Source organism: Calonectris borealis, chromosome 2, assembly GCF_964195595.1.
Source record: "Calonectris borealis chromosome 2, bCalBor7.hap1.2, whole genome shotgun sequence".
In the NCBI taxonomy this organism is placed as follows: Eukaryota; Metazoa; Chordata; class Aves; order Procellariiformes; family Procellariidae; genus Calonectris; species Calonectris borealis.
In genome coordinates, this window is record NC_134313.1 from 12,914,475 (window position 1) to 12,927,843 (window position 13,369).

General features: G+C 38.7%; 1 protein-coding gene across 3 annotated transcripts in view; it reads right to left on the bottom strand.

Annotated features, from left to right (window-relative positions):
- Positions 1–13,369, bottom strand: part of NSMCE2 (NSE2 SUMO ligase component of SMC5/6 complex) — a 136,592-nt gene that overhangs the window by 122,845 nt on the left and 378 nt on the right. For 2 of the 3 annotated variants that reach the window (XM_075141165.1, XM_075141167.1), the window contains exons 2-3: positions 12,419–12,477; positions 10,295–10,442 (exon numbers count right to left, since the gene is read on the bottom strand). In XM_075141165.1, coding sequence (XP_074997266.1) covers positions 10,295–10,442; positions 12,419–12,477 — 207 coding nt within the window. Of the gene's footprint in view, positions 1–10,294; positions 10,443–12,418; positions 12,478–12,660; positions 13,304–13,369 lie in introns of those variants that run through there. The other variant, XM_075141166.1, reaches the window with a different exon arrangement.

Below are 13,369 nucleotides of genomic sequence, written 5' to 3' on the forward strand. Positions count from 1 at the left end.
GTCAGGGTGGTTTTTGGATAAATATAAAAGAATACAAATCTTTCATTACAAGTCATATTTTTCCAGATTTTGAAACAAGGCACATTTCCAAATTCTGATTCTTCACACAGCTTCTTTGAAGAACAGCTTTCAGAACCAACCAGTGTATTCCAGCAATGGGTTCATCAGTGCTGGCTATAAATGTTGTAAGTAATTTCTACACTGTAATTACTGAAGAACAAAGGTAGGACAAAAAATTAATCCAACCCTCTCTTCTCAAAATTTTGGTATTTACTGAAAAGCATAATGCACAAAATGTAATTTTTTTGTCTTCAGAAAAGCATTTCACAAGAACCCAACCAGTCCTTTTTGTTTCAAAAAATAAAATTACTTAGAAGAAGAAAACAAACATATCTGCCTCACTGTTAGTTGAAAGGTTAAATACCTATAAAACAACCCAAGAAGCACAACATAGAGGACCAGCATAAGTTAAGGGAAAAAAAAAAAAAATCTTTCCTAAAAGGATGAATCTTAAACGAGGGATTTGAAAGCAAAATTAGTGTTTTTGAGAAAGGGAATCTGAAATATTTTATCTCACATACCCCAAAATACAAGTTTACTTTAAACAACAGGAAAAGAAACTTCCCGAGAAGAAAGATGTAATTTTGGTGCCTACACTGAGTTTGTGCATGCCACCAATTAGTACCACAGACATTGGTGTAGCAACAAAGCAGACCAGTTAACAAACAGCTTCTGGCAGATAAATGTCTGGGGTCAGAGAGAAACTTCCTCTGTGAACAGCTTGGTATCATGAGGGAATTCTTGCAGCTTCACAGGAAGCATCTGGTAGAGGCTAACACAGAAGGGTTACTGAACTTAATGGATCACTGGTCTCTCTTCGTTTTCTACAGTACCTTCTCTCATAGCTAGAAAACATTTTTGTATAGCAAGTGTCAGTGAAAAGCCATTTATCTCCAGGATGGACTTTGACATTCTACACTAACATTCTCCAACAAGAAAAAAAGAAAAAAAAATCCTGCAACCCTTACTTGGAATTTACTCTAACCTAAAGACAAAGTAAATTCTGAGAGACTGAGGCACACTCTTGGGGATTTCAAATGCAGGTAAGATTATTCCCTTGTGTCCATAAAGAATTAATGGATTGCTATTCCTACACTGCATATAAAACTGTTCGCTATTTGCTTCCCATGAGAACCTTCACAGATATATGGGCTTGCAAGGGAAAAACAAGGTCTGATTCCTCATGCAGGGTCCCTACAACACAGGCCACAGCTTTGTCCATTATGAGGCCACTATGAGGGGGAAAGCACAATTCATATGCGAAGGAAAGTAGGATGTGCAAGAAAACATCTTGACACAGCTTATCTTTCCTGGACAAGAACGGGATAGCAAGTCAACGTTTAGTTCTGCTCATTTCCTCAGTCAGCAGACCTTCATGCTACCTCTTACTCAAGCACATATACTATATACACTATAGTATAGTATATATACTATAGCCTGTTCTCAGGACAAGTACCTTATGTTTTGATTATTTTTAGGAAGCACAATGATTTCTAACACCATGGAAACTAACAGTATGAGGATTTTAGAAGCACAGGTGTTGGCAGGTTCATTTCTGGATCCCAAAACAATCACATCATGGTCATTTCTTGCACAATGAACTTTGCCAATGTTAAGATTTCATGTTATATTACAGTACTGCAGGAATCCTGCATTTGAATTTTCAATGTAAAATAAACTAGAAAAAAAAAAGAACAAAGGAAACAAATTAACCAAACCATTTTATATTCAAACACAGCTACAGAGTCCATCCTTATATTGGAGGCTGCACCATTCCAAGTAGAAGTTTTAGGTCAATGACAGAGAAACTTCCATGGAAAGGCCCCCTGCTCTCAGTGATGAACGAACTTATGACCTTTAAGTCTGACTGTTTGTTGTATGTTGCTGCAATGTGTTTAGAAAACCACTGCATGTAAGAATAGTGGATATTCCATAGAAACGCATGAACCAACTGTCCATTAAAAGGCTGCCAATAATTTAATAGAACTAGGCTCTATACTCCTTCCTATGTTGACAAGGGTCAGCAATGTTTAGAGTGATTCCTGTTTAATACCATTTTAAGAGAGCAGTGAGAGAAATCAAAGTACTGTGGGTAATCTCACAATGCTAAATACACATTGAAAAAAGATCCTACATTACAACTGCTGTTTGGCTAGTATTTAAGAGGTATCATGACACAAGTGGATCCCAAGCAATCTGGAGAATAGAAAGCAGTCAGTAAAGGGAGGATATTGCACATGTGAGAAGCAGTGCAGCACACATGAAGAAAAGCGCAGAGACAGCGCTGGGGCAAGGGGAACAGACAAATGGGATAAGCAGCCGGAACTGGGGTAAGCTCTGCTGGCAGAGCGAGCAGGTTATGCAACAGGAAACGAGCAGACAAGCAGGAAAAGCCGGAGCTGTAAAGGGCTAACTTAATCCGGGGCACATGCCAAAGAATCGTATCACTAACACTCTGTAAGACCCATGGGCCTGCACTGTACATACTGGTGAGCAGAAAAATCCTTCAAAGTGTGGAGGAAGAGAGGAGGAATTCTCATGCAGATCCTGATACTGCTACAGGAAGATCACTGCTATGTAATACAGATGGCAAGCAGCCATGGGTAGCAGCTGACCATGACATTTTAGGGCAAGTTTTTGAAGAAAAAGAAAAGCAGCTCATTTTTTTTCCCCAAATAAGATTAGAGTTCAGGTGCAATAACTGCTTCCCACCCAGCTATTCTACACTCCAGGGCCTCTACACTTCACAGTGGGAACGTAATGTGTGGTTGGAAGAAAAGTCCCAGACATCAAGGAAGCATCTTGCTCTCTACTTGAAAACCTGTTCAACTAATTAGAAAAAACCCTATCTGTTAATGCTTTAAAACGCTTTTCAGAAGTTTTATGCTAAGAAATTCTTATCATCTTGTCTGTAGTTAGCATACTCTCCAGCCCTCCCAATTATTTCCCATTTGTACTGGACATTCCTCCCAGTCCTACACAGCTTTGGCTCCAGCCCAGAGACAAAAGCAACAGGCCCTCTGAAGAGCAAGCTGCTGGGCTGGAAGCCTGGAGGTGACCATTTAGTCGTCTTCATTCCGGCATCTACAACTCTCCGTACTTCACAGTCCCATATTCTTGAAAAAGTTCTGCTGCTTTCTCCCAAGGAGTCAGATAAAACTGCCATCGTCAGCAAGTTGACAGAATTCACATCCAATAACTTGAGCAGAGCTGCAAATGGATGCGTTTTGGGTATGGCAGACCTATACTGGGCCAGCATATTTAAATCATTATCAGCACATCAGTCAACACACACGGCAAGTTACAATAATTCCGAAAACAGAAAATAAGACTTACTCTTCAAGTATTTCATATGGATGTCCAGCAGTGCTTTCAAACTCTACAGAACTACTGTAAGAGAAGTTAAATTAGCAGTGCAAACAGCTGTTCCTCAGTGTACAGAGGTGTCAATAAGGGGCCTAAAGTCCAATACTAGGAGCATTACAATTGAGAGACATTGCCAAACAAGTACTGACTCACTGAATTCTTTTTTCAATCACACTACTATAAAGCTCCAACAACAGATTGAGGCTAAATTTAGGAGAATGCAAATCACAGTAGAACTTAGATGATTTTACTTGCATTATAACTGATTTCGAACAGCATCACCTTCAAATTCACATATCTATTAGGACTCCAATCCTAATCCAGCAAAGGATACACGCATATGCTTAAGCGTTAAAATATACAGACCACTCTGAAAGTTGGTGGACCACTCAAGAATTTCAATGTATCCTTTCCTTAAGTATTTTGCTAGAGTGGGCCACAGAACATCTAAGAGTATTTTGAGCATGGGGAGGACATACTGAAACCAACTGTGCGCAGTCTGTTTTTCTGCTTACACCTTTTTTTATATAGTAACATTTTAAAATGTTTCTATACCACAATGGTATTCTGGAAAGAAGAGAAAAACATAACCTTTAGACAATGTCAGTATCTAAAGATAATCAGCAGAAAGACTGAAATGGACATAAAACTTATCTTTCTTTTTAACTCATTAAATAAAATGAGCTTTTAAATTGGCTGTTTCCCTTTGACATTCAGTTTGGTGAAGCTAGTTTTCTCCTCTAGATACACATCCTTAATCCCTTACAGGATCTTTTTAAATTTTGTCTCTTTGCCAGCACATGCTCACAACACAACACCGTGAAGATGCTCAATGCTAAAAGTCTGCAGATTCTCAATGGACAGGGAGGTCTTAACGGACAATTTAGCTTCATGGACATCAACAAAGTTATTTGAAAAACAAAAGGTTTTCAGGATCAGATGCCTTAAAATTATTCTTCACCTAAATGGGGGATGAAGGGATTGAGAGCAGCCCTGCTGAGAAGGACTTGCGGGTACTGGTGGATAAAAAGCTGGACATGAGCTGGCGCCCACAGCCCAGAAGGCCAACGGTATCATGGGCTGCATCAAAAGAAGCATGGCCAGCAGGTCGAGGGAGGTGATTCTGCCCCTCTGCTCAGCTCTGGTAAGACCTCACCTGCAGTACTGCGTCCAGCTCTGGAGCCCTCAGCACAGGAAAGACATGGACCTGTTGGAGCAGGTGCAGAGCAGGGCCACAAAAATGATCAGGGGGATGGAACACCTCTCCTATGAAGAAAAGCTGAGAGAGTTGAGGTTGTTCAGCCTGGAGAAGAGAAGGCTCCAGGGAGACCTGATTGTGGCCTTTCAGTACCTGAAGGGGGCTTATAAGAAAGATGGGGACAGGCTTTTTAGCAAGGCCTGTTGCGATAGGACAAGGGGTAATGGTTTTAAACTAAAAGAGGGTAGATTTAGACTAGATAGAAGGAAGAAATTTTTCACAATGAAGGTGGTGAAACACTGGAACAGGTTGCCCAGAGAGGTGATAGATGCCCTATCCCTGGAAACCTTCAAGGTCAGGTTGGACGGGGCTCTGAGCAACCTGATCTAGTTGAAGATGTCCCTGCCCATGGCAGGGGGGTTGGACTAGATGACCTTTACAGGTCCCTTCCAACCCAAACTATTCCATGATTCTATGATTCTAAATTAACAGCAGGTAACCTTATTTGCTAGAGATCGTATATGTTCATAAATGAGCATGACCTGAATATTTAACACTAGTAATTTCTTTTCATAAATCTATACAGGACTAGAACAAAATGGACGCAAATGTGTGGACTAAGCAATAGAATCACTGATGAAATTAAGACTTGGTTAAGTGCAATTTTGGCAATGAACCTTACAGTAGTCTAAATACCTCATCCTTACGAACAGTGGATTCCTTGAAGAAAAGACTAGGGAATCACTATAGTTAGAGCTAACTTAAGATTTATCTCCAGAGTGCAGCAGCAGTGAACAAGATGCTAAAAGGCATAAAAGAAAGGGGAGGTAGTACAAAGCTGGGAACAGATTCTGAGTGTTTATACCATTAGAGGCCTTAGAGACATTTCAGACTGTTTTAATTCTACTGTGAAATATTTTCCTTTTGACTTTTTCATGTGAGGTCTGTTATTATTTACAATTCCATAGTAAAAAATCCATACTTTCACATTATCTCTCACTAGGATTCCCAAAACATCTCACAGCATTAAATAAAGCTTAAATGGACAGGAATAATTTTAAATTTACTGTTGTGGACTGCAAACAGATGTCAAGAGAACTATATGCGTAAGTAGAGATCAATGTGAATCTGCCTAGAAATATTGAGTATTAAATCTTTCCATTATTCACATGAAATGGGAAAGCGTTTTTATTAGTATTATTATTTTGCAGAAAGTAGTAAAATGAACTTGTTCAAGGTCATGGAGAATTAGATTAATTGGTACATTCCGTCCTACATTCCAAAATGTGGGACCATGTGATGAGAGGCTATAAATCTTTAGATCTTCAAAGTCATCTGAATTGCGATTTATATCTGTGAAACTGATTCCCACACTTCTCTAGATTTCTCTGACCACTATTTATTGCAGAGCTACAATGTTTAATTATTTAGTTGAACCCTTCCTTCCCCATCAATTTCTCTAACAGTTGTTTATACTCCTCAGAATAGCTGCGACCGGTAAGATTACTTTATCTTTCCAGAACAGAAAGTCAAAAGCTATAGGGGAAAATACCAAGTTGATAGGAAGTTCTGAGCACAATTAATGTGTAGGAGAAAAAAAAGAAAAGCAAAGAACCCCAAACCTGAGAACTGTATCCAAACTAAAAGGCTCTGTTGTTATTGCCAGAAAGTAATGGCCTCATGTAAGTTAACTATGAAGAGCAAAAGTGTTCATTTTTTAAGAATACAATGAATAAATGTACATAGGGCTCTTAAGACAGAATAAACTACAGCAGCACAGTAATGAACAGTAGGCACAGTAATCAATGATAGCATCAGTACGTGCACTGGCTTGCAGCCATGCCACCTTTACCCAGAAACAGATAAATTCCATTTAAGCAGGACTGAAGTGAGTCAGTAGGTGGACAGTAGCTTCCTAAAAGGAATTATGATGCTGACAGAAGGGATAGTCTCAATTCAACAGGAGGCATCCTCCATATGAAATTACCGTTTAAATGAAAACCCAGTGTTTGATTTAGCTCTGAAAATTTCAAACATTATGTCAAAATGAAGGTGTGAAAGATCTATTGTGATATTTATTCATGAGTAAGCAATTTAATCTGATGTCCCTGATGTCCAGCTCAAAAACCTCTACCTGTCTTCTCTAATAAAGTTTTCTCAGTTGTTTCAGTCAGTTGGAGGAAATTTTATTTTTCTCTTTTGGATTATGATACAGTTACAATGTTTCTATATAGCAGCCATTATTCACCCAAAAGAGTTTCATTTCACTGGTGGTGAAGTAAGTAATCCCTGTAACCATTATTTACCTCCCAGAGAGTTGAGAGGCTTAGCCAGTATTTGCAGAGCATCTGAAATGTCTGAAGAAAGGTTACTATAGGTTACGAGGTTACTATAAATCATGGAATACCCTGAGCCAATTCCTGCCCACAAGTCTGGCACCTCTTCCTATTGGCAGCCCCCTGGTTTCACAATCAAACAAGTAGTTTTATTCCCTCTTTATTCTATGTAACGCTACCACCATCTGTTTACAAAGCTTAAATTCAAAATCATTCTGAGAGGATTTTGTAGCTTCCATAACCAGTGTAAGAGTTCCTTGTTCTCTGGATGGTTTAACTGGAGAGGACTTTAGGCTACTCAAGGGTCGTAGCCAGACCAACAGACAGGTAAAGAGGCCAGTTTCTTTTCAATGCTTTTTTTAACTGAAATGGAAGTACTGCTGACTTCCTATCTTCTTCTGCCCCCTAGTGAGCTTTGATTTTCACTCTACCTGAATAATCATGTGGCTGCTTTATAATTTATATGCATACAAAAGTGCTGAAACACCAAACTCTTTTCTTTTTACATCCTTTGGAAGCGTTCTTCATATCATTCTCCTCTGAACACATCAGAAATCGAAGAGCCTTTTCTAGCCCTAGAGTGCTAATATGCAGGAAGTGATTTTTACTGAACAGGGAAACATCGACAAAATTGGCATACCATAAAATCCCTTTAAACATGTCAAAGAAAACTTAAATTTGTTAATTTATATTTCTCTGCTTTACTAGAGCTCTGAAGTTAGAAAAAAATCACACACAGGTTCTTTCACAAATTACTGTTTAATTGCTAAAAAGAACCAAAAAACGTCCCCCAAAAACTATGGTGTTTGCTGCCTAGAAAGCATCTCAAATACAGCACCAGAGCAAACCCATTATCATACCGAAGAAAGCAGGGAAAAGTGATCCAGTTAGATCTTTTGATTTAGCTTAGCATCAGGTATGTTTATGGGAAGTCCCTCCATGATACTGCATTAAACAGTAGCCAGTCCAGCAAACACTACTGTATACTATTTAATAAATATGCTTACCAGTAAATGTTTTCAGGATTGGGCTTGTGGAGAATAGCAACTAAGAGAGGAAACAGACATCACTTACTGCACTAACTTTGCCTGCCTTTTCAGTTATCTTCAGATGTAAATGTAACTTCTCTCATGTACTTGCTATGAAAATTTTTGGTACTATTCCCAAAAAAGTGTTGTCCAATATGAAAATCCAAAGGAACAAAATACCTTCACAGAAATAGTCCTTGTAAAATAAAGTAACAGTCACAATAGAATTCTTTGCTTCTACAAAGCCTGGCAATGAAACCTGTCAGAAGTTTTTGTAAAAGAAATTAAGACAAATTGCAAATGGGATGGGAACAAGAATGCAGAAACATATTATCTAATGCTGGCTCAAAATTAAATTAGTATTTTGCCTCAGAACACGAAGGCAAAGTAGGATAGATGAGTAACAATTCTGGAAATACAAATCGCCACATTTGGAGGTAAGAGCTGAACAGTCAAGTATGGCAGATCAGATGATGCTAATTTTAAAAACACCAAAAGTATTTGTTTAACAAAGTATGTCATGCCACAGAAACCCTGTATCTTTCCTGATGGCATTGTATAGGGAACATAAGAACTTGAAGTCCAAGTGGAGTAGTCAGGGGAGTAAAAACCAAACCTTATAAAAGTGAGGAGCTTCACTCGTTCGTTTCATTTACACATGTACATACATCTGCAAGGAACAGTGTAGGAGTGAAGACGACAACTATTGTAAGTAAAAAGCTAACACCATAACACCAGACCAAAAAGGTATAAACTACAAGTTTGGAATAGCTTTTCTCTAGAGCAATGGGATGGACTATGTTAAAAGGTCATGCTTGATAATTCTGTAACTATGATTCTACAGGAAAGTTGCCCCCGCTAAAATTAAATGAGTGTTATGGTCTACGAGCTGTTTTCCAGTCACATGATATAACTTAACCGTAACAATGACCATAGGTATTTCATCAAGAGTAATCTCCTCCTCTCAGGATAGAATGCTAAATATAGTCCTTTTGGTTACTGAATGAAATGGACAAAATAATTTCAAGGTTGTAATTAATGTGTCAAAAGCAGGTAAGTGAGGAAGATAATGACATTTCCTAGGAATATAATGCACAGACTTCCAGCTGCAGACCTGCACAATGAAGCTTACGTTGCCCTTCACCCCTCCAAATGGGAATGCGACAGGGCCTTCTACTGAAAGGTGAAATTAATCAAAGCTCTTAACTTTTTTACCAATAACTAATTTCTGTGGATCATTCTGCGGTCTTGGGATTGAAAGAATTCAATATATTCAGTGTATTTCCATGTATTGCTTGCGGCAAAGTAGGAGAGATGGTGACTGCAAAAGCAGAGAGGAAACAGAACTGGTTATACCAGTTTTACCTCAGAGGCAATCCCCAGTTGACAAGCTTTCCATTTCCTCTACCCCACTAGAAATGGCATGTCAATTGTCTCTGACAGCTGTATGGATAAAAAGGTCAAAGGAGAGAGAACTATCACACTAAACAAAGATAAAAGCATTCATCTTCATTGTACATAAACCTTGGCTTAGCTAAGTGCAAGATTTATAATGAACAGCAAAACTTTTGTTTCAGAGGATTCTCATTCTCCACTCATAATTAAAACTATTAGGGTTCTGGAGCTTTAAAGTTCTTTATTTTTTCCTAGTGAAAACATTACCATAGATCTAAGAAGACAGAGAAATGGGATGCCTAATATTTGTCTTTGAAAAGTAGCTTTGCAGTGCACCTGTTACTGTGAAATAGCAATGACGAGACTGTTAGAAGTGATTATAGATTTAAGGTACCCCACTTTGCAAGTGTCCAAATTGAAGCACCCTAAAAGGGCCTGATTTTCAGCAGAGAAAGAGACAGCATTTTAAAAAAATTGCATCACCTAACAGGTGTCTCAAGCTTTGTACTCAAAATCATTAGCATTATTTTAATATATCTTGCCCTAAACATCAAATGAAACACACACAAAGAAGCAATATTAGAATGAAAAGTCATTTTATTCACCCACTTCAGAGGCCTTCTCCACCTCCTTCAGCAACACTGAAGTTTTTACAAAGCTGTAGGGTAACAACCACTGGAACGCAAATAGTCTTGGGTGTTACAAAAGCTGGGACAATGTTTGCCTGATATTTACATTTTCACTGAATTTATCATTTAAGACAATGAAGTGATTGAAATAAAAACACCCTGGTCTAGCCAGAAGAGCTACAGTTCCTATAATGAAGATAGATATTGACAGCAACTACGTCAAAATATGCCTAAGACTCATCTGTCAGATTCAGGATGCAATACAAGAGAGAATATACTTACTGAAACTTTCCACAAGGTCAAGGGCAACATGAGTAGCAATATCCATTCCAGTATTTATGTAAGACCGGCAGTTTTTCAGAGATGAAAGAGAAGAATCCACACAGTTGAATGAGATTCTTGAACCGCCTGGCATCTTGAAATCGTTACTCTAGAAATAACAGATACAACATTTTGAATGCAGTTTACGCCCAAAGAATTTGGGAGAGAAAACAGAAGAACAGACAGCTAACCATAAAGCACTGTCAACAGAACCACTGAACCATCAGAGACCTGGGATGAAATCTTAGCTCCCAAGATGTCAGTAATTTCAGTGGAACTGCAATTCACCAGAGGTTTTCAATTCACCTTCTATTCAATATTAAGCAAAACTACAACATAAAAAGCAACTTGCAGTTTTCATCTGCTCAATCCTATTGCTAAACCACAATGAGGTTCAAACTCAATGATTATGCTCGCTTGAAAATTACTGCTCTATTACAGATCCAAAGAAGCCCACAGCCCCAAAAACTTGTTTGTGTTTTCTAGGGATATTATCAATTAGGCTAGACAGAAATACGACTTCTCACATCCAATTCAGCCTCACCAACCACAAGCCTGTTTCAACAGCTAGCCCTCGGAAAAAATAATCTAATAAAGGGCAACTGCTCCAAGAACACATTTAACAGTAAATCATCTAGCATAATTTTTAAATAAAAGCCCACCTTACAAATGGTGCCTACTTCCCCCAAAGATGTCACAAATTTTTAGTACCAACATTCCATTAGCACAAAATAGTGTCGCTCAGGAATCATGTTTATCTTCTTTACCACCATCTTCCTTTCCAATACAGGTGCACAACCTACAGCCTTGCGAGGTTTAACTGATTCTCCTCTGTCATTAATACAACCTTCAAGTGGGTTTGCTTATGCTGTGCCTATGCACACTGTTCACATCAGTTGGTTTCTTCTCAAAAATTCCAAATTCTGCTCTTCCTTCTTCATGCTTTGTCATAACTCGCTCGGACAACATGTAGCTATTACAAGAAACATGAACCTGGTGTGCAGAATTTTATACTTCAAGTTGCAGGAGATGAGAAAAATTCTGCTCAGCTTTAGATACACAGACCCAAAAGAGTCTTGGACAGACAGAAATACCGCATTAGTTCATGTAAAGAAGAACTGGTATGTCCAAGGACTATACTGAGATCATATTGGGGGAGGGAGAGAATGGAATCCACAACCAAATTTGGGGTACACCAGAAGTTTTATCTGAATCATACAACATAACAAGGGGACGAACTGTTTTATCAACCATAGCCTTTGACAGGCTATAATCCAACAGAAATCTGGAAAATATCTAAATAGAAAGGATAAAGCTTTGCCCAAGTTTTGCATACCCAAGGCTGTATCTCCCTCTGCTACTTTCTCTGGGATTCCAGAACTACATCTTGCGCTCATCCTAACCTGAACAACATTGCCACACTCCTCGCAAATACCATGCAGACTATGAGACGTAAAAACCTGCTGTCACACTCTTTTCTCTCCTCATGTTCTCTTTCATATCTTTTTCTTTTTGTCCATTTAAAAAATGCGCTTGGCCACTCAAGACTATCAAGACCATTTTTAGGTCATGTGCTTCCAACAACATTTTAACAACAGTTCAAGTTCACCGCTTGAACTTCTGAATTACATACAAATTGCCTTGCTCTCTATCTCCTTCTAAAGGTGCATCTTGCCACAGAGGAGCCAGTGCCCTTCACCAACAGCTCCAGTTATGTCAGTTCATGCTCTCCCCACCAAAAGACTGTGATTGCTATCTTTAGAGATCTTTAGAGGCTGTCAAACTAACAACAGAAGACAAGGAAAAAGTTCCTTACAGAACTCCTTGAAAGTAAAGGAAAAGGATGGTCTTAAAGATTTAACAACCAATGCTTTCAGCTGTTACATTATTTAACTTCTTTTTTTTAAACCCCTGTTTGCCATGTTAGCAAGACTTTGTATAGAACCTCTTGATCCAAATATACACTATTAAATAGACACATAAAATCAAGTTAGCAGCTTTATCTTTCTGGGACCATTTAGTGTATCAAAGTGTATCAACAGTGAGAACCTAATTCCCTTCTTGAACTTGGTAAAGCTCACTCACTGAGAAAGCCTGCTGTTCTTTTGGAAATTTCACAGATACACACTGTGAAAAGCAGGAATCTGAAAAAAAAAATAGTGAAAAGTTAAAAAGGCTTCTTCATTTCTTGACATTTGTGGAAGCACCGAACAAACTACACAGGAGCATAAGTTATTGTTTACAATGTTAAATCATACCATTGCATTGATAGTTTCATCTCAATTTGTCTTTTGGAAGGTAATTTAAGTACCCTTGGACAAATTTACCTCTTTTTTTTTTTAAATAAAAGATTATTTTTCTTAGGAACTGCTTATGATCCCAAGCAAAGATTTCACTCTTGAATTTTATAAGTGAATTCTTCAACTTCAGCTTGCAGCTGTCCATTATGCCTTCAGAGGAAAAGCCACATTCCTCACTGGAATTGAGTCCACAGCAGTGTTTTTAAGGCAATCTTTTTTGCCAGGAAGGTCTTCAACGGGTGCATCAATGAAGCACTTAAAATTTGCAACTCCCACGCCCCAGCCCCCTCACTTCTGGAAAATACAACCAGCAAAATCAGAGTTGAAAAGGAGATCAAGTGAGACTACCAAGGCAGTTTTTTTTCTTTCAACAGTAAGTGACCAAATGGTCCAGACAGGATTACCAAGCAGCAAACTTAAATTACAGTTTCTATTCCACCACTTATTTTAAATATTTGAGCAAATGACCTAATTTCTCCATGCTTCAACATCCCAAACTATGAAGCAGAGATAACAAAAAAAAGTTACTTCTGTAACACAAGATCTATAGGTGACAAGTGCTCACTGACTACCAGGATTAGTGTCGACTTCCTTAGACTCACTCGGTGGCCATCTATCAAAGGCAGAGGTTACTTCCCTGCCACAAAGGTCGGGAGCAGAGCCCACCGAGCAGGAAGCTCCGCTCTGCCAGCCCTCCACCTTACTCCCCTACCCCGTCCATGACAAGCCAGGGCAG